General features: G+C 41.0%; 1 protein-coding gene across 3 annotated transcripts in view; it reads left to right on the forward strand.

The window, feature by feature from the left end:
• The first annotated feature begins 10,756 nt into the window (after positions 1-10,756).
• svep1 (sushi, von Willebrand factor type A, EGF and pentraxin domain containing 1) overlaps positions 10,757-21,605 on the forward strand; it is a 145,704-nt gene continuing 134,855 nt past the window's right edge. For all 3 annotated transcript variants that reach the window (XM_016997358.2, XM_062971841.1, XM_008120499.3), the window contains exon 1: positions 10,757-11,384. In XM_016997358.2, the coding sequence (XP_016852847.1) occupies positions 10,842-11,384 (543 nt within the window). In that variant the 5' untranslated portion in view covers positions 10,757-10,841. The remainder of the gene's footprint in view (positions 11,385-21,605) is intronic.

Here is a 21,605-nt window from a genome sequence, read left to right on the forward strand (position 1 = left end):
TGTGGATAGGATGGATGGAGGCAGTCTTTACTATTCCCGGGAGGCCTCAGCAACAATTGCTGCCTTAGTATTTCTTAGTGAGTGAGCTTTTAGTCCATTTCTGACTGATAATTCCTAAAAAGGCTAACTACATTGGATTTTTTACTAGAGCATTTAAAGGGGGCTTATACTCTCCCCCTATGCCTGGTCTTGGAGAAATTTGAGCCCCCTCTCTTTCACATTCTGACGTGCATGGATGTTTTGATGCCAAATGGCATGTGAATATTGTTACATTCTTTTTTCTCTTGACAGAAATCTGACTGGTCATTGCTGAATTCACAAGTTGAATGTATATCCAGTGTCTTATTTTACTAAATGAATAATCCTATGGGTCCTCTTAAAATTGGCACAGCGCAGAATCAGAGCAGCTTGTCTTAATTCAATCATGGGTACTCATTGCAGAATGTTCATTGCTTCAGTCGCACCATTAAAATATTGTTTAAGATACCCCTTGGGTTACTTTAAATAAGTGGTTCCCAACCTTTTTTTGACCAGGGCCCACTTGACCATGGACCACTTTGACCAGAGACCACTCTCCAACATTAGTACCAAAAGGGTTACGAATCAGTTTTTGGTCAGTTTTAGATTCGGTTTGGTTATATGTGTTGCTGATTCAGAAAATTGCATTGGATAGACCACATCAGTTCTAGTTTCTGAAACAGAACATATTCCATCCAGTAGTCGCCATCTGATTGCCCATAGAAAATCATATTTAATAATCTAGAGCTGATGTGGTCTATCCAATGCAATGGAAAGGAGTAGAAATAAAATATAATAAATAAATAAATAAATAGGAAGGAGGTTTGCAGACCAGATTTTTATTCTTGAGGTCCATTGCTGGACCACAGCCCACAGGTTTGAGAACCACTGCTTTAAATGCACACCATGGCTTTATGATGACATTCATCTTTCTCTACTCTGCCTTTCTCCAGTCTTGCTTTGCTGCAGTCGCTGTTCTGTTTTGTACATTGTTATTTCAGAACAGAGGCCTGACAATGCCATGCAATGTACCTGGCTTTAAAAGATACATAAATATAACCACTCATGCCACTACCTTTCCAACTCATTTGAAATGAAGTAGTGGAGGAGCATTGTGCAAATACACTAGATTGCCAAAGGGACAAATAAATTGGTCTACAGCAAATCAGTCCTAAGCTCTCCCTAGAAGCAAAGATGACTTTGTCTGTCATACCTTGGAAAGTAAAAGACATTAGAAAAAAAGAGTATGCAAGACCTGAGCAAGGCTGTTGATAACGGGGTGACTTGGAGCTCACTCATTCATGAGGTAGCCATAAATTGACATTGACATGATGGGAATTAGCAACTGTACCACTGTATTACTATAGGTCAGTAGTTCTCAACCTGTGGGTCCCCAGATGTTTTGGCCTTCAACTCCCAGAAATCCTAACAGCTGGTAAACTGGCTGGGATTTCTGGGAGTTGTAGATCAAAACACCTGGGGACCCACAGGTTGAGAACCACTGCTATAGGTGATCATTTGTGGCTGAGTATGATTGTCTTCCATGAGCAGAGTCCTGCAAGGCATCTTAAATACTTTCATAGAAGCAGGTGAAAAACTTGACTTCTCACTTAACATTGAGAAAACTAAAGTCCTCTACCAGCAGGCACGAAATAATCTCTCTGCAATGCCAGAAAAGGCTTAACAGTGTAACACTATAAAATTTTGACCATTTCTGCTATCTTGACAGTGGACTGTCCACAAAAGTCAGCATTGATACTGAACTACAGTAGAGTCTCACTTATCCAACATTCGCTTATCCAACATTCTGGATTATCCAACGCATTTTTGGAGTCAATGTTTTCAATACATCGTGATATTTTGGTGCTAAAGTCGTAAATACAGTAATTACCACATAGCATTACAGCATATTGAACTACTTTTTCTGTCAAATTTGTTGTATAACATGATGTTTTGATGCTTAATTTGTAAAATCATAACCTAATTTGATGTTTAATAGGCTTCTCCTTAATTTCTCCTAATTATCCAACATATTCGCTTATCCAACGTTCTACCGGCCCATTTATGTTGGATAAGTGAGACTCTACTGTACAACACCACCTGAGCTCTGTGAATGCAGAATTTTTTCAAACAAAGCAGAGAGTGCTCAAGGATTGGGGAATTCATAGGGATACCAAGATGCTTGTTTATAAAGCTATTGTCCTTCCAACTCTATTGTATGACTGCAAAACATAGACTGTCTACAAACATCATTCTCAACTTCTGGAACGATTTAATCTCTTGGGAATACAGGCAGACAAATGACAGCCTTCTTGAAGAAGCAAAGACCACCAGCATTGAAGTGATGTTTATCCACCATCAACTTTGCTGAACTAGCCATATTGTCCAAATGCCCAATCACTCTCTCCCAAAGCAGTTACTTTAATCTCAGCTCAAAAATGGAAAATGGGATGTTGTTGGAAAGGAAAAGAGATTTAAAGATGGGCTTAAGGTTAACCTTAAAAATGTGGAATAAACCCTCACAACCAGGAAGCCCTGGCATTTGAGCATTGTAAGTGGAGGTCAGCTGTGACTAACAGTGCTATAGATTTTGAAGAGGCACAAATGGAGGGCAAAAGGGAGAAACGTGGCAAGAGGAAGGAACATCAAGCAAACCCTTGTCATGGCCACCTTCTCTTTGGAAATGTATGACCTCAATGTGAAATACCATGTGGATCCAGAATAGGCCTTCACGGTCACTTATGAACTCTACCCTTGGAAGGCAATCATACTCAGCCACAAGGGATCATTTATACTAGTAGTTGTAGTAGAGAGAGATTAACTAACATTTCCCCATTCATTATTAACAAATACAATCTCAGTTAAATTTCAGTGTTAAGTTTATATTTATGTTTAAGTGAAACTTAATTGTTTTTAAATTAATTTTAATATTTTATTGACAATTGATGTTGAACTTTATATTTACCAGGAAATTGCTATATTGTGCTGTAATGTTTTCCATCGTGCAGTTTTAAGTTGCTTTTCTATTTGAAATTGTATATTTTACATTGTTTTATTGTCAATGATACCTTAATTTCATTTTACTATGACTATTTTGCCCATTTAACTATATTTCATGTGTTTAAGTCTGTAAGCTGCTTGGATCCCTAGGGGTTTTTTTTTGGGGGGGGGGGGCAGAAAGCCAGATATAAATAAAGAAATATTGACAATAGTAACAGCAACAACACTGAGAAACAAGCCCCTTTGTGTTTAATAAGATGTACAGTAGAGTCTCACCTATCCAACATAAACGGGCCGGCAGAACATTGGATAAGCGAATATGTTGGATAATAAGGAGGGATTAAGGAAAAACCTATTAAACATCAAATTACATTATGATTTTACAAATTAACAACAAATTTGACAGAAAAAGCAGTTCAATACACAGCAATTTATGTAGTAATTACTGTATTTATGAATTTAGCATCAAAACATCACAATGTATTGAAAAGATTGACTACAAAAACATTGACTACTAAAAGACAGACTGCACTGGATAATCCAGAATGTTGGATAAGCGAATCTTGGATAAGTGAGACTCTACTGTATATGGGATCATTCTCATAAAGGTTAGATTTCATGCATTCAGTGGAACATTCTCTCAGCTAAGTATATAAAGGACTAAAATAGTAGGACTAGAAATACTGTGTCAGCCACATATACAAATTTTACTTGCTGCCATTCTTCTTTTCCTTGAAAACTGAATTATTAATAAATAGGCTATGATACTATTTATAAAACATGGTTCCATCAATTAGCCTCCATAGTCTATCTCCATATTGACAGTATCACAAAATGTCATATTACTCTGTGGATTCCATCTCTATTCTTTATGCTAAGGAGACATAAAAATGTCTGGATTCAGACTGGTACAGAATTTTTTTTAACTCTTCTTGTCTTTTGCAACATAAACATGATCATCATGCAACTTCTCACTGACATTACTCCTCCAACAATGAAGCCATACTGCAAACATGTTGATGGTTTAATGATAATTGCAATACTTGTTCACTAAGTAAGAAAATGTGAAAAGCAACCCTTAGCAATTCTGGAAGTGAATCATAAACTCTTTTCCGTTTTAGGATTTTTGCTGGAATATTTATCCTGGGTGTTCTTTCAGGAAAAATATATTAAGTTGTGTATTCCTTTTGTGCATCTTTGAACACAAAACACATATTCTTCAATGTGCTTCGAATAAGCACTAACTCAAATTGCTTCAAATGAGCACTAGCTCAAATTGCAATGAAAAATAATTAACCCCATCTCACAAATAAATGCAAGTTTGCACTTTTGCTATTTCACAGAGATTTGGAATTGTCTGCTTAATTTGTTCTGTAGTTTAATTTTTATAAATAGACATACTTTAAGAAACAGAGTAACAACAAACAGATACATTTGAAAGAACAACAAAATCACTCAGAGGAAATGAGGTTGATTTGGGCCAAAGAGTTCATTGCTCATGTAAATGTTTTTAAATTTGGACAACTTTGTGATTTTTTTTCACAAAGATTCTAGAAAAAAGAAAAGAGTGTGGGATGGAAATGAAGGAGTGGGGATCCATAGAACCAGGAAGCATTGTTTTTTGCTACAGCTCTCAGAATCTCATATCCAGCTTTATTCTGCAGCTGTAGTACAGATAAGTAACTGTTCATGCTCCTTCTCTTTATCTGCCATTTTCCCAAATGTCTCCTGAAAATTGTCCTTCTCCTTTAATAAGGTAGGGTTCCAGGTATGTGTTCATCCAGTTTTCAATCCTGTTGTTGCAGTGTTTCACTATATGTATAGTCAACCACAGAAATATATGAGCATAATCCTGTTCTCAAATGTTCCAATCCTTAAACATATTTTTAATGGAAGAAGCTCTCACTAATTCTCATACAGTTTGCTTCCAAAGAAATGGCTTTTGAAAAACTTTTAAGGTCATCTCACAACAGAGGTTTTTCTGGTGTCATCATAGTGATTTATTGCACCCAGCTGATGTAAGGAAATTTGGAATGTAATAGGCATTCTGGAACAATGTGATTTGTGAGTTTTCTTATTAGGAAATAAATATTTTTAAAAAATTATTTACATATATTGTCCAGAAAGTTACAGCCATTTATTATATTGCAACATTATTTTCTCCTCACAGCCATTTAGTTTGTCTCTTTTCCAGAAGGTAAAGAAGCCAAATAATACATCATAAGGACATACTGTGTTAAACAATTAAACACTAAATACACTGTATTTGAGAAAGACATGACGTAAATCCATTGACAAATTCGGCATCGTGCTTGGATCTGAAATTACATGTGATGATAATAGATTACATATAATAACAGTAACTACCAGTATGTTTAAATTTAGTCTGACTTACCAGAAAGGAAAATTTTCTTTATAGGGGAAAACGCTCACAAATATAAGAAACATAGAGCCATGATTTGTGACTTGTCTCATGATAACTATTTTTCTCTTTGCAATTTTTTTGATTGGGCTCAATTCTGGAATCAGTAACTGGATGCATGGTATAAAGTATAAGTAATGCTGAAGGCTATAGCTCAGACTTTAAAATAAACTGTCTGAAATGCTGGATCCTAGCTATAAAATTGGTTAAGCACCTTGGATAGCTCTTTTAAAGTTGCGACTGCAGTAGATATACCACCCCATGTTATGGGAAATAACAGCCACTGCTGACAGGATGTTAAACCCTGGGGAGAGACAGGTTTAGCAAACATCCCCCACTACCATATATTAAATTTGTGCCATTTGGTTTAAAATGATTTATTTTATTTTATTGGACTCAACTCCAAGAAAAAGGTGGCATATAAATCAAATCAAACACTTCATTTTGTTCATATACAAAGTGACAAGTCTAAAGATGAGGGGGTGCACAAAAATCATTGGAATCAAAGAAATCATTGGAAAATCAGAGCTCTTAACTACATGCCATTCAAACAGGAACTTCTGTCCAGAACTGTCACTTTCTACTGTTTGTCACCCAGTGAGAAAACTGAGGACTAGGTGACCCTCTTCTTTGTGTATTGATATAGACAACATAAATAACACCTTGAATAAGGCTAAATTGGTTGACACATTTTCAACCACAATCAAAATGAGCGACCATTAATTGCTGTGTTTCATCATTCTTTTCTACCCTGTCTAATTGCTCCCTGAACACTTTCCCCACATATCTTTTAACCATTTCTGGTGTTTTCTTTGTTTCGCAGCCATGTCTTTGTGTCGCTGAATCTGACAGTCTTCACCAGAGTTCCTCATTCCTTAATCCTTCAGAATCATGTATACTGCTTTACAATTCAATCTATTTTTACAGGATAAATTGCCTTTAGCCTTGCTAATCATACATATACATATAAATTGTATTTTGTCTTGTGGCCTACTGAGCCATCAACCTTTTGACACACAGAGTCTCATTCGGTTCAATAGAGAGGAGCTGAATATATAATGACTGTAGGATCAGCAGGATGGGAATTCTGTCACCCTGTAAAATATGCATTTTTATTAATCTCTGTATGAGAAGGATTAATGTATAATTGTCTCCTAGATTTTCGGCTTCACACATGTGAGGAGGTTGCTGAGATTAAAATAAACTGCTGCGTTTTCACAGTTAGTAGTTCTCAGCATTGGCTTGTCAAGTTCTGACAGTAAGCAACTACAGAACATGGGGTTATAATGAGTGAAACTGATTAATAATGTTGTAGGGCACATGTTTCATCTGCTTAATAAATGGCCCAATCAACTGGGAACTGTCCTGGGCAACCTTTACACACACACAAACTGCTGAAGAGAAAAGGCCTCTTTATATCAGTTGCTGGTGAACTTAAGGTGGTGGATATCCTGTCTGTGAGCTTTCTATAGGCAACTGGTTGGATGTTGTGTGAACAGAATGCTGGACTAGACAGTCCTTTGGTCTCATCCAGCAGGATTCTTGTTCTACTGTGAGTGAACAGTAGTTACATGAAAGCATAGTAGATAAGATACTGCTGTTAACTTTTTAAAATCTGGAAGATTTTAAAGACCAGTCCTCCAATCTGCAGATTTGACTCCTGAACATTTGTTTATTCACAGATTTGATTAAAATATTCTCTTTAGGGATCTGTAGGACCTCCAGTGCGACTCTATGATCAACTTTCACCAGAGGTTGATCATAGAGTTATGTTAAAGGATTTAAAGATTTCTCAATAGAATATCTCTCTAACATTTTCTAGATCCTCTTATTGAAGTTGATCCTAGAATCATGCTGGATAACCTAGGGATTCCTAGAGAGGTGTTCTCTCAGATTTTTTAAAAAGTAACGTTTGTATTCATTTTTTTCACTTTCACAGGGGTCCTATGCCCTTGCAAATGTAGAGAACTGATTTTGCTCTGGAGCATTTGAATATGGATTTGGCCATATTTTAGAGCAGGCCCTGCAAAATCTGTGGGACTTTAGTCCACACATACTATGACTTCAGAGAGTCTTCTCAAACCATAACTGAGTCTAGATTTAACCTGTCAATTTTATGTCCTGCTATGGTGATTCTGATTTGATGTTATTTTGACAATGCATTAATCTCTAGACGTGGTCCAAATACATGATAGATATTTGTACATTTTGATAGATGTAGACATATTTCTTTGTCCACTTGTGCTACATTTTCATGACACATTCTTTTTGAAATATTGGAACTTCAAAAGTTGGTATTGTTTCAGCTTCTAGACTGGTTAGCATTTAGAAAGAGAAAGGATGAATTCATATCCACATAAATGTCCGCAGGAATTGTCTGAACTTAGCACACTAATAATTATTAAATACACTAATGATCTAGCCAATTCCACAGTTCAATTCCCAATGTGAATCTACAGATGTCTGCCATTAGAAAAAACAATTCGCTTTCTTTCCTTTAAGCATTCTTTCCTTCAAGCATTCTTTCCTTCTATCTTAGCTGAACAATACACCAATGAGGAAGAGGGAGGAAAGGAAGGGAGAGAGGAAGGAAGACAAGCAGGAGGGAAGGAGGAAGGGTGTGTGTACTCTGGGTTCAAAGGAAGGAAGGGAAGAAAGGAAGGAAGACAGGAGTGAGGGAAGAAGGAAGAGTGTATTCAGTTCAAGGAAAGGAAGGAAAGAAGGGAGAAAGGAGGGAAGAGGGAAGGGACCCAGGATGGGAGGAAATTAGGCAAGAGGGAAGTAAGTAAGAGAGGAAAGGGAAAAGGAAAGAAGACAAGAGGGAGGAAAGAAGGAAGAGAGTGTGTACTCTGGGTTCGAAAGAAGGAAGGGACCAAAGGGAGGAAGACAGGAGGGAGGGAGGGAGAGAAGAAGGGAGTGCGTACTCTGGGTTTAAAGGAAGACAGGAAGGGAAAAAGGAAGAAGGGAAGGGGAAGAAAGAAGCGAGAGAGGGAGGGAAAGAGGATGGAAGGGGAGGGAGAGAAGGAGGAAGGAAGCAAAGAAGTTAGGACGGAGGGAAGAATCATAGAAGAGTAGAGTTGGAAAAGACCTCATGGGCCATGCAGTCCAACCCCCTGTCGAGAAGCAGGAAATCACATTCAAAGCACCCCGACAGATGGCCATCCAGAAAAGAAGGAAAAGAGGAAGGAGGGAAGAAGGAAGGGACTGGGTACTTTGGGTGCAAAGGAAGGAAGGAAAGGAAGGGAGACGGCAGGGAGGGAGGGAGGGAAGAAGGAAGGGAGTTCAAAGAAAGGAAGGAAGCGAAGAAGGAAGAAGGGAAGGGGAAAGGGAGAGAGGGAGGGAAAGGATGGAAGGGGAGGGAGAAAGGCTTTTAAGCAGAGGCTGGATGGCCATATGTCGGGGGTGCTTTGAATGCGATTTCCTGCTTCTTAGCGGGGGCGGGGGTTGGACTGGATGGCCCATGAGGTCTCTTCCAACTCTACTATTCTATGATTCTATGAAAGGAAAGGAGGAAGGAAGCGAGGAAGTTAGGAGGAAGCGAGGAAAGGAAGATAGGAGGGAAGAAAGGAAGACAGGAGTGAGGGAAGAAGGAAGCGTGTACTCTGGGTTCAAAGGAAGGAAGACAAGAAGGGAGAGAGGGAGGGAAAGAGGATGGAAGGAAGGAGGGAGAGAAAGAAAGGAGGAAGGAAGAAAAGGAAGTTTGGACAGAGGGAGGGAAGGAAGGAAAAGAGGAAGGAGGGAAGACTCTGGGTTCAAAGGAAGGTAGGGAGGAAGTGTGTACTCTGGATCTCCTGGCATGTTTTGCAGAGAGAAATCCATTATCTTCCACAGAACTGACAGGATAGTTTCCTTAAAACCCCATTCGGTTAACCCTTGGACTGCACTGATAAGGGCCCCGAGGTTTGTCTTGGGAGAGCCGAAGTCCCTTCCCAATACAGGAGTCTCGGGAAGGCTCCGAAGAGAGGCGATCTGTCAAAGTCCCCCCGCGTTATTTTCGCGGCACGAAGTGTTTCCAATTAGGGCGGCTCCCCTGGTCTCTGGGCCCATCATCCATCCATCCATTCACCCATCCATCCTGGGTCTGGAGCCGGCTCCTTCCTTCCTTCCTTCCTTCCCTGCCTCCCTCCCTCCTTCGCTCTCTCCTTTCCTCCGCTGCCTGCCAGACATATGGGATCAATCAGCGCTTAAGCCTCGGTGCCGATGTGTTTGCGCCGGGAATGTTGACAGCCTGGCAGACACCGGCGGGGCTCTGGTGACAAGGAGGAATCCAAGTCAGCAACAACTTCAGCCCAGGAGAGGGAGGAAGGGAGGGAGGGAGGGGCGGGGGAAAGAGGCGGGAGGAATTGAAGAGGAGGAGGAGGGAGACCCTCGTATCTCCGCTAGACACAGTCTTTACCTCTCCTTCCCGGGAAAGGGTTTCATTTCTAAGCCGCCCAAACTGAGGAGGCGAGAGGGAGACTCCACGTGCGTGCATCCAAAAAGGAGAAGACGACAAAGCGACAGGGAAGGGGGGGGGATTCCGTTGGTTTTGAGCGCGCGCCGCTCACAGAGAGGGTGCGGTGCGGAGGGAGGGGGTCCGCACAGAAGGAACAGCCCCCAGCCCCCGCCAAGGTTGTGCCAATCGGCTGAGGAGGAGAAACCTGGCGCGCGAGCGAGGCTAAGAGTTTGAAGCTAGCTCTGCACTATACGTTCCGGGGGGAGGTGTGCGCCGCTAAAGGAGCAGCCCTGTCGGAGGCGCGAGGCTAGAGTTCGAAACGCACGGCGGCGGCTTTGCGCTCTACTTTCGGGGGGAGGTGCAGTGCTGCTAAAGGAGCAGCCTGGGGCGCGAGGCTAGAATTCGAAGCGCGCGGCGGAGGCTCTCTGCGCTATACTTTCGGGGGGAGGTGTGCCCCGCTAAAGGAGCAGCCCCTTTCAAAGTGTTCGGCTGAGGAGAAGAGGCGGAGGAGAGCGAGTTCGGCGCGAAGAGGGGGGGACTGGGTGGGCGCAAAAGGGAACAGCCCCTTATTTATATATTTTTAAAAAAGAGTTTGAAGAGCCGCCCACAGAGAAGCGGCGAGACATCCAGATCAGAGAAGAGGACGCTGCTGGTTTGACAGAGGTTGGGAGGGGGGGGGGGAGGCAAGCAAAGGCAACAGCCCCCACCAAAGTGTGAGTTGGCCAATCAGAGGAGGAGGAGGGGGGGCGCGCGCTGGTTTTAAGCCACTTCAGAGAGAGCCGGCGGCAGGAGATAAACTGAGCGCGCGCTTCATTCAGTGCGGAGGGAGAGAGGGGGGCGCGCGCAAAAGGCAACAGTTCCCTCAAGAAGTGTTTCTTTCGCCTCAATTGAGAAGAGGGAGTGGGGCGCAAAAGGGAACAGCGCGCGAGAGAGAAGCGCAGTGAGGAGGAGAACGAGAAGCGCGGGATGTGGGCGCTCCTGGGCGCGCTGGTGTGGGGCGCCGTGGGCCTGGCATGGTCCTGGCCTCTCGCGCAGCCCTCACCGCGCAACCTGAGCGCCTGGGCAGCGGCGGCGGCGCCGCTCTTTCCTCCTCCTCTTCCTCCTCCCGCGCAGCCCGAGGGGAGTCGCGTGGAGCGCCTGGGCCGGGCCTTCAAGCGGCAGGTGAGGCGGCTGCGGGAGGGCAGCGCGAGGCTGGAGCTAGTCTTCCTGGTGGACGAGTCCTCCAGCGTGGGGCAGGCCAACTTCCGCAGCGAGCTGCGCTTCGTCACCAAGCTGCTCTCGGACTTCCCGGTGGTGCCCACCGCCACGCGCGTGGCCATCGTCACCTTCTCCTCCAAGAACCACGTGCTGTCCCGTGTGGACTACATCTCCCCTCCCTCGCCCGGACGGACCCAGCCGCAGCAGCAACGCCAGCAGCAACACAAGTGTGCCCTGCTCGGACGGGAGATCCCGGGCATCGGGTACCGAGGGGGCGGCACCTACACCAAGGGCGCCTTCCAACAGGCCGCGGTGAGTCGGACAGCCATCCCTCGACGGCTGGGTCAGGGCACATGCGTCACCCCCAAACTCTGGCCCGCCCCGACAGGTGTTGCGGGCAGGCCCGTAGCCAGAAAAAATAAATATCTGTTTTCTTTTAGAGTACTTTCATCTTATGTTCCTTTACATAATGACGAGTTACATCAAGAAGTTTTCATCCAAGCACAAGTTGTTCTGGTTTTTTTTTAAATATGGAGACTCAAAGCGGCTCACAGTCAAAAACATTACAACATAGAATATACAAATACACAACAATAAAACAGTATATTATTATATATTATCAGGAGTATTACATTTAATATTTGTATTATTATATTATAATATTGTATTATTAGTATTAGTTTTATAATGTATTACATTATAATATTATAAATATATGAAGGCTTTCATGGCCAGAATGTTTGGCCTCTCCTGACGTTTCACTCACAGCTATGGCAGGGATCCTCAGTGGTTGTGAGGTCTGTTGGAAACTAGGAAAATGGAGTTTATATAGCTGTGGAAAGTCCAGAGTGGGAGAAAGAACTCTTGTCTGAGGCAAGTGTGAATGTTGCAATTAATCACCTTGATTAGCATTGAAAAGCCTTGCAGCTTCAAGAACTGCCTGCTTACTGCCTGAGGGAATCCTTTGTTATGAGGTTTTGGCTGGTACTGATTGTTTCTTGTCTGGATCTCCCCAGTTTTCTGATTTGCGCTTTATTTACTGTTCTGATTTTAGAGTTTTTTCATAGTGGTAGTCAGATGTTGTTCATTTTCATGATTTCCTCCTTTCTGTTGAAATTGTCCACATGCTTGTGGATTTCAGTGGCTTCTCTGTGTAGTCTGACATGGTGGTTGTTGGAGTGGTCCAGCATTTCTGTGTTCTCAAATAATATACTGTGTCCAGGTTGGTTCATCAAGTGCTCTTCTATGGGTAACTTCTCTGGTTGAGTTAGTCTGCAGTGCCTTTCATGTTCCTTGATGCGTGTCTGGGCAATGCTGCTGCGTTTGCTGGTCCCTATGTAGACTTGTCCACAACTACATAGTATACGTTAGACTCTTGTACAGGTGAGAGGATTCCTCTTGTCCTTTGCATGATCATCAAGTTTGCAGACAGCACCAAATTAGGAGGGATAATCAATACCCCAGAAGACAGGAGCAGAATCCAAAATGATTTTAACAGATTAGAGAGATGGGCTGAAACTAACAAAATGAACTTTCACAGGGACAAATGCAAGATACTTCACTTAGGCAGAAAAAATGAAATGCAAAGATACAGAATGGGGGACGTCTGACTCGACAGCAGTACTTGTGAAAAAGATCTTGGAGTCCTCGTGGTCAACAAGTTAAACATGAGCCGACAATGTGATGTGGTGGCCAAAAAAGCCAATGGGAATTTGGCCTGCATAAATAGGAGTATAGTGTCTAGATCCAGGGAAGTAAAACTACCCTTCTATTCTGCCTTGGTTAGACCACACCTGGAATCTCACTGTGTCCAGTTCTGGGCACCACAATTTAAGGGAGATGTTGACAAGCTGGAATGTGTCCAGAGGAGGGTGACTAAAATGATCAAGGATCTGGAGAACAAGTCCTATGAGGAGCGGCTGAAAGAATTTGGCATGTTTAGCCTGCAGAAGAAACGGTTGAGAGGAAACATGATGGCCATGCTTAAATATGTGAGGGGAAGCCATAGGGAGGAGGGAGCAAGCTTGTTTTCTGCTGCCCTGGAGACTAGGACGCAGAACAATGGCTTCAAATTGCTGGAAAGAAGATTCTACCTGAACATCAGGAAGAACTTCCTAACTGTGAGAGCTGTTCAGCAGTGGAACACCCTGCCTCAGAGTGTGGTGGAGGCTCCTTCTTTGGAGGCTTTTAAGCAGAGACTGGATGGCCATCTGTCAGTGGTGCTTTGAACGCAATTTTCCTGTTTCTTGGCAGGGGGTTGGACTGGATGACCCACGAGGCCTCTTCCAACTCTATGATTCTATGATACAGAAATAACAACGTTGTAATGTAATAATACTAATATAGTATATATAATATTGATAATATTGTAAAATAATATAGATTATATTTATTATTTTATTTATTTATTGAGCTATTTCTACCCTGCCTTTCTTCATAGCTGGACCCAAAGCGGTTTACAGTATATTATGTAATGCTAATATATATGGCACAATAATATAGTACAATATAATTATATATAATAATATAATAATTGTATATTGTATATTACAAGTAATATTACTCATTTTTAATGTATCAGAAGCAAATTGAAAGTTGCGTCTGATGTGAGAGAATTGGCCGTTTTCAAAGACATTGCCCAGGGGCCGCCCGGATGTGTTACTATCCAGCAGGGGCTTCTCTCATGTCCCCGCATGGGAAGCTAGGTCTGACAGACAGGAACCCATTGCGTCACTGCGGCTCCTAATATTACCAATAATATTGCAGTATAGTGATATAGTACAACTAGCTGTGCCCGGCCACGCGTTGCTGTGGCGAAGTCTGGTGTCATGATGACTGCAAGGAGCGGCGTTATCTTCCTGCCAGAGCAGTACCTATTGATGCACTCACATTTGCATGTTTTCGAACTTCTGGTTTGGCAGAAGCTGGGGCTAACAGTGAGGGCTCACTCTGGTCCCCCAATTCAAACCTGCGGCCTTTCGGTCCAGAAGTTCAGCAGCTCAGTTCTTTAACACGCTGCGCCATCAGGGGATATTATCTCCTAAAGGTTGTGAATATACAATATTTCTGATTGGTTTTTTTTGTCTGTTGGGGGCAAGTATGAACGCTGTAATTAGGGAAAATGATTAGGATGTAATGGCCTTGCAGCTTTAAGGCCTGGCTGTTTCCTCCCTGAGTGAATTTTTTTTGGGAGGTGTTAGCTGGCCCTGATTGTTTCCTGTCTGGAATTCCCTTGTTTTCAGAGTGGTGTTCTTTGCGATATTTTATGTGCTTCTACTGTCTGTGGCCCTGAGAAAACAGAGGATTTGCCAGACTTTGATGATGGGAATACTTTGTTGGGAGGTGTTAGCTGGTCCTGATTGTTTCCACATTAATTTTTATATATTCAGATTTTAATGTTTTTGAATACTTGGAGACAGATTGTATTCATTTTCACGGTTGACCGCAACACAACAACAACAACAACAATAATAATAATAGTAATAATAATAGATATATTGTGGAAGAGGCCTGAGGCCTACATCTGCCTGTCCCCTGGGCTGAGTTGGTTGCTAGGAGACCAAGTGGGCAGAGATTAGTCCTCTAACTGGCAGCAATTGGATAAAAACAATTATTCCTTTCCCTCTAATTAGGACTTTATTTTTCTTTTCATTTTGTTGTATCAACCTAGAGGCGTGGATGATGGATTGTGTTGTCAAATTTCGAGGTTGGGGGCCTGTAGTTTTGTTGTTTTGCTAGTCGCTGTGATGCCATCACTCATTTATATATATAGATATAATAATATATAATACTAATATTGTGCTATGCTACCAGTATATTATATATGTATGTTTGCTTTCTTTGATAGCATAGGGAAGAATAAAGCACCCCCATGGTGTTTGTTTTGCTGTCTGTGCCTCTGTTTTGAAGATTTCCCTTCACTTTCAATTCCTTTGATAATTGGATTGTGAAATATCTGGCTTGTTGTGGAAACAAGGATTGGGGTTAAAGCTTCAATGGAGACATTTTTTCCCCCAATAACTCTTTCAGGGGTGAATTTCCCTTCCGAGGGGTAGAATTCTCTCACTTTTTGTTGTCTCACCCGCATTCTTAACTATCAGTTGTTTGTAAGTCGGATGTTTGTAACTCTCAGACCGTTAGTACTGATAACACTATGTAACATGATTTTTGTCCCTGGGTTATAAATGTCATTTCCTAATTGGTTCTGTCATAAAAACATGGAAAAGGTTTATTAAACTGTGGGAATCCTGCAGCACATTTGCTATAGTTTTTCAGTGAATATCTCATAGAGTCTCAACCAATGCAACATAGTTTGTGGCCACACAAACAAAGTTTCTGAAGTATAACAACTACAGTAGAGTCTCACTTATCCAACATAAACGGGCTGGCAGAACATTGGATAAGTGAATACGTTGGATAATAAGGAGGGATTAAGGAAAAGCCTATTAAACATCAAATTAGGTTATGATTTTACAAATTAAGCACCAAAACATCATGTTATACAACAAATTTGACAGAAAAAGTAGTTCAATACGCAGTAATGCTATGTTGTAATTACTGTATTTACGAATTTAGCACCAAAATATCACGATGTTTTGAAAACATTGACTACAAAAATGCGTTGGATAATCCAGAACGTTGGATAAGCGAGTGTTGGATAAGTGAGACTCTACTGTACTTTCAAAGTACCACACAGTTAAACAGGAAATAACACTTCCAAACCAGGAACAGAACATGTTTCAAATTTTGTTACATAGTTGAAATCAGCACTTACTAAATGGGCCGATGTTTCCTTTTGCAGAGTACAGCTGAAGCATCTCCTACAGAGTCCACTGTAAACTCTGTACATTGTTGCTAACAGGATTGAGTAAATGGGGATGGCGTTCAGAAACCTTTTACTGTTGCCAAATTTTTTGTGATCCCTACATTAGGTTTGGGGTCAGGACCCACAGTTTGAGAAGCTGTGACCTAAAGGACCAGAGTTTGGGAATCACTGATCTGCACTGTATAATTAATGCAGTGTGACCCCATGTTTAATTGCCGTGGCTCAATGTGACAGAGTTCTTGGAGTTGGAGTTTGGCGAGACACCAGTACTGTGACAGAGATGGCTAAAGACCATGTAAAACTGCCACTCTCATCATACAAAAGTATTGAGTAATGGCAGTTAAAGTAATGTCAAACTGCACTAATTATACAGTGTAGAGCAGGCATGGGCAAACTTCGGCCCTCCAGGTGCTTTGGACTTCAGCTAGTAGGTTATTAGGAATTATGGGAGTTGGAGTCCAAAACACCTGGAGGTCCGAAGTTTTCCCATGCCTGGTGTAGAAGATGCAGTCTTAGAGAACCAGTGTCACACTGGATAGTGGATCAGTGTGATGAAGATCCTGGTTCAAATCAGTCTTAAGCTATGACATTCATTGTACCCCTGCAATCACATCATAATAATATAATGAGTAACATGAAGATAGATCATTTCAGACTGATCTGTCTTTTGATGCAGATTGCCATTATTTCATATGAGTTGCTTTTCTGGTGATGAGCCTTTTTTTTTCTATATAGCCAGATTGATCCTTGGGAGTCAGTTGTGCTTTCAGAGTTGTGCTGTTAGAAACTGCAAGAAGTTATTATCATGTGGCATTGTTTTTAAGAATGCAGGGTCAGCTCCATATCTTGATTAGGTGGCATAATAATCTTTGCGGTAGAAAAGTAGAAACTACATCATCATTTCCCTCTTCAGTGTACCTCTATCTCAGAGTTGTTAGGGGAAGATGCGTATGTGTACAAGTTGCCTTTCAACTTACAGTCATTCCATGAACTTAATAGGGTTGCTTAGGCAGCCAGTTCCTTGGCAGCACTCTCCCATCTAAGTACTAGGGTGGCCCTGCTTAGATTCCAAAATCTGATCTGGTGCCTTTTGATTATTGATTATTGATGCCCCATAAGGGGTTATGTGCATCACCCTAATAAAATTCTTGTGGAAGGGTTCATATGAACAGGTTACAAGGGTAATTTTAGAATTTACCCTTAACAACCAATGCAAGAGTAGGTGAGATAAACCTCTGCAAGAGTAGGTGAGCCTGATACAGGAAGACGTGGACACTTGAAGGTGGTTCTCACATATATGCTCATCTCTTGACACAAATAACATTAAGGGAAGCATGTGACAACTCAGAATTTTCCATCATCTCAAATGCAATTCTGGTGAAACCAAGACCCATTGAGAGGTTGATGCTGGAAATTCATGATCTTTCCATTATTTTATTGTTACTTTATTTATTCATTTATTGCAAAACAAAGTGCTGGGGGTGATTTGCATGGCATCATAGTATAGCGGGAGGGACAGTTTAGTCACCAGCTGCTCCTTACCTTGTGGAAAGTCACATATATACACACACAGGCTGGTAGAATGAAAGAGAAATGAAAAGAAAGAGAAGTATTATACTTTTTGCTGTGTCTAATAGTAGTTCTGTGGGACAATCTTCATTGCAAGAAAGAATTACCCACCTCAACACACATACACACTGTGGACCCACTCCAAACCAGACCTTTCACTTCTGCTTTCAGCCAAAAAGAATAATGTTGGGAAATCTGATCTCAGATCTCTTACATCACATCTAGTTTGGCCCTTGGTGCACATACCCAGGGCCAAATCACTTATTACACTATAGTTACACTTAGCAACAGTATCTCAGCATCTACCACCAATTGTAAAAGAGTGCTTAATCCATCCACAGACTTGGCTTGCACTTAAAATTTTCATTTTAAGTGTTTCCCGAAGTTGTTCCAAAGCTGTGATGATGAGGTACATGTCAATCTAGAAGGAATACTACAGTATAAAAGCATCTGCGTAAAAAGGGAACTGCATGCAGGTAATGGGATGAATGATCTTCAGTCCTTCCTTGTAGCAAAGGTCCCCAACTGAGGGGTAGCTTGCATTGCTTAGAAGCTTGTTGTTGTTTGAGGTTGTGTGCCTTCGTGCTGTTTTTGACTTATTCCAACTCTAAAGTGACCCTATCAAAACATTTTCTCAGTAAGAGTTGTTCAGAGGGGGGTTGCCTTTGCCTTTCTCCGAGGCTGAGAAAGTATGATTCAACCAAGGCCACCCAGTGAATTACCATGGCTGAGTGGTCCCCTACATATAAAGGTTTTTGTTTGAATCCAAGAGATCCCACATTTATTTTAACAAAAATAAAATTTTAGTTCTCTGGTGACAAAGAAAGTATTTTTTCCAATTATATTTTCTTCAGAATTTCCAAAGTAAGATCGAATATTGACACTTTATCCCAAGAAGTTTCCATTTTGAAGAAGTAGCTGCTACACACACACACACACACACACACACACACAATTTTCAGTGCATTCACCAGCATTTGCAGTACAATGTTCCCTCACAACTTCGCGGTTCACTTTTCGCAGGTTCGCTGTTTTGTGGTTTTTCAATAAACTCTAAAAGACTACTATAAAACATAAAAAATTACAATTTACAGCCTAAGGAAGGGAGGAAGGAGAAGCCAAAGGGAGGAGAAGGAGGCAATTTATCAATACACAATTGGCTGATAAAGACTTAAAATAGTCTATAACTACTAAAATAATGTATAAATATTAAAATAAATATATCTACTTTGCAGATTTTCACTTATTGTGGGTGGTCCTGGAACCTAACCCCCGTTATAAGTGAGGGAACACTGTATTCCCATTATCCATATTCCTCAGGTTCATTTTATGCATCTGGTGCCCATAATTTCTGTACATGTTGCTCAGTTTTGCAGAAGTGAGTTTAAGAACCTTTGTGAGAAGAGTGCCAAGTTGTTAATGATGCAGGATCCAAAAATGAGTTTTGAACAAAAGTGTTAAAGCATGTGGCCAGAATATTACATACCTCTTAAATGAACAGTTGTGCCATAAATGGACAAAGCACTCACAAGCACCATGAACCCATCCAAACTCACAAGGGGGGTTGGAATAGACAGCCCATGTGGTCTCTTCCAACTCTTATTATTCTATGACTAGCTGGCTTCCACTTTTAAACACCAAGTTGTGTTCCCAAAGATAATTTCTCAACCTGTTAAGTGGGGAGGAAGATAGAAGAGGTGACGGAGAAAGATATCCAAGAAGAGCGGCAGAAACATAAGAAAAAAGGTGTAAAGTAATCTATTTTTAGCTGCAATCTTTCACTGCTGGCTATCACTTGCATCTGGCTCCCAAAATATTATTTCTAAGGGGATGAGTCCTCCACTTAAAATTAGCTGTCCGTTTCTCTTGTAGGGCAAAGGTAAAACTTTCATCTTGGCTCCATGGGACAGATATATTCAATTTCACCATCTATTACTTTACTGCATTAAAATTGTATTATTACTAATTGCCAGCAATCTAGATTTTTCATTCTATCTATATATATAAAAGAGTGATGGCATCACGGCGACCCACAAAACAACAAAAGTACAGGCCCCCCAACCTCGAAATTTGACAACACAACCCATCACCCACCTCTGCCACGCCTCAGGGGTTGATACAACAAAAAGAAAAGAAAAATAAAGTCCTAATTAGAGGGAGAGCAATAATTGTTTTTATCCAATTGCTGCCAGTTTAGAGGGCTAATCTCTGCCCACTTGGTCGCCTAGCAACCAATTCAGCCAAAGGACAGCCAGGATTCAGTTAGGGGACAGGCAGATTTAGGCCTCGCTTAGGCTTCTTCCACAGATTATCTAATTTGCACTGGATTATATGGCAGTGTAGATTCAAGGCCCTTCTACACAGCTATATAACCATTTATAATCTTATATTATCTGCTTTGCACTGGATTATCTTGACTCCACACTGCCATATAATCCACTTCAGTGTGCATTTTATACAGCTGTGAAGAAGGGGCCTCATATAATCCAGTTCTAAGCAGCTAATTTACGATTATGAATATACAGTAGAGTCTCACTTATCCAACATAAACAGGCCGGCAGGATAAGTGAATATGTTGCATAATAAGAAGGGATTAAGGAAAAACCGATTAAACATCAAATTAGGTAATCGTTATACAAAATAAGCACCAAAACAACATATTATACAACAAATTTGACAGAAAAGGTAGTTCCACGCGCAGTAATGTTATGTAGTAATTACAGTAGAGTCTCACTTATCCAACACTCGCTTATCCAATGTTCTGGATTATCCAACGCATTTTTGTAGTCAATGTTTTCAATATATTGTGATATTTTGGTGTTAAATTCATAAATACAGTAATTACTACATAGCATTACTGTGTATTGAACTACTTTTTCTGTCAAATTTGTTGTATAACATGATGTTTTGGTGTTTCATTTGTAAAATCATAACCTAATTTGATATTTAATAGGCTTTTCCTCAATGCCTCCTTATTATCCAACATATTCGCTTATCCAACATTCTGCCGGCCCGTTTATGTTGGATAAGTGAGACTCTACTGTACTGTATTTACAAATTTACCACTAAAATATCACAATGAATTTAAAACACCGACTACAAAAACATTGATTATGAAAAGGCAGACTGCGTTGGATAATCCAGAACATTGTATAAGCAAATGTTGGATAAGTGAGATTCTACTTTGATATGAAATAATTTCTGGGATAGAATAATGCAGAACAATATAATCTCTAAAACCAGGACAGTAAATAAAGAAATAAAGAAAGTAAATAAAGTAGTGAAATTGGAAATTCCACAAAGGAAACAATCAGGGCCAGCTAACACCTCCCAAGAAAGGATTCTTCCAGAAAGGAAGCTGAGAAGGCAGTGAAGCACTTTGTATTACCAAAGTCATTATTATTACTACTACTATTATTATTATTATTATTATTATTATTATTATTATTATTGTGTTGCGGTCAACCGTGAAAATGAATACAATCTGGCTCCAAGTATTCAAAAACACTAAAATCTGAATATATAAAAATTAATGTGGTATAATAAAACAGAACAATACAATTTCTAAAATCAGAACACTAAATAAAGAACAACACTCTGAAAACAGGGGAATTCCACACAGGAAACAATCAGGGCCAGCTAACACCTCCCAACAAAGTATTCCCATTATCAAAGACTGGCAAATCCTCTGTTTTCTTAGGGCCACAGACATTAGAAGCACATAAAATTTCGCAAACAACACCACTCTGAAAACAAGGGAATTCCAGACAGGAAACAATCAGGGCCAGCTAACACCTCCCAACAAAAAAATCACTCAGAGGAAACAGCCAGGCTTTAAAGCTGCAAGGCCATTACATCCTAATCATTTTTCCTAATTGCAGCATTCATACTTGCCTCCAAGAGACAAAAAAACAAAAATACAATCAGAAATATTGTATATTCACAACTTTTAGGAAATAATATCCCCTGATGGTGCAGCGTGTTAAAGCGCTGAGCTGCTGAACTTCTGGACCGAAAGGCCGTAGGTTTGAATTGGGGGAGCGGAGAGAGCCCCCATTGTTAGCCCCAGCTTCTGCCAACGCAGAAGTTCGAAAACATGCAAATGTGAGTGCATCAATAGGCACTGCTCCGGTGGGAAG

Source organism: Anolis carolinensis, chromosome 2 (assembly GCF_035594765.1).
Source record: "Anolis carolinensis isolate JA03-04 chromosome 2, rAnoCar3.1.pri, whole genome shotgun sequence".
NCBI lineage: Eukaryota > Metazoa > Chordata > Lepidosauria > Squamata > Dactyloidae > Anolis > Anolis carolinensis.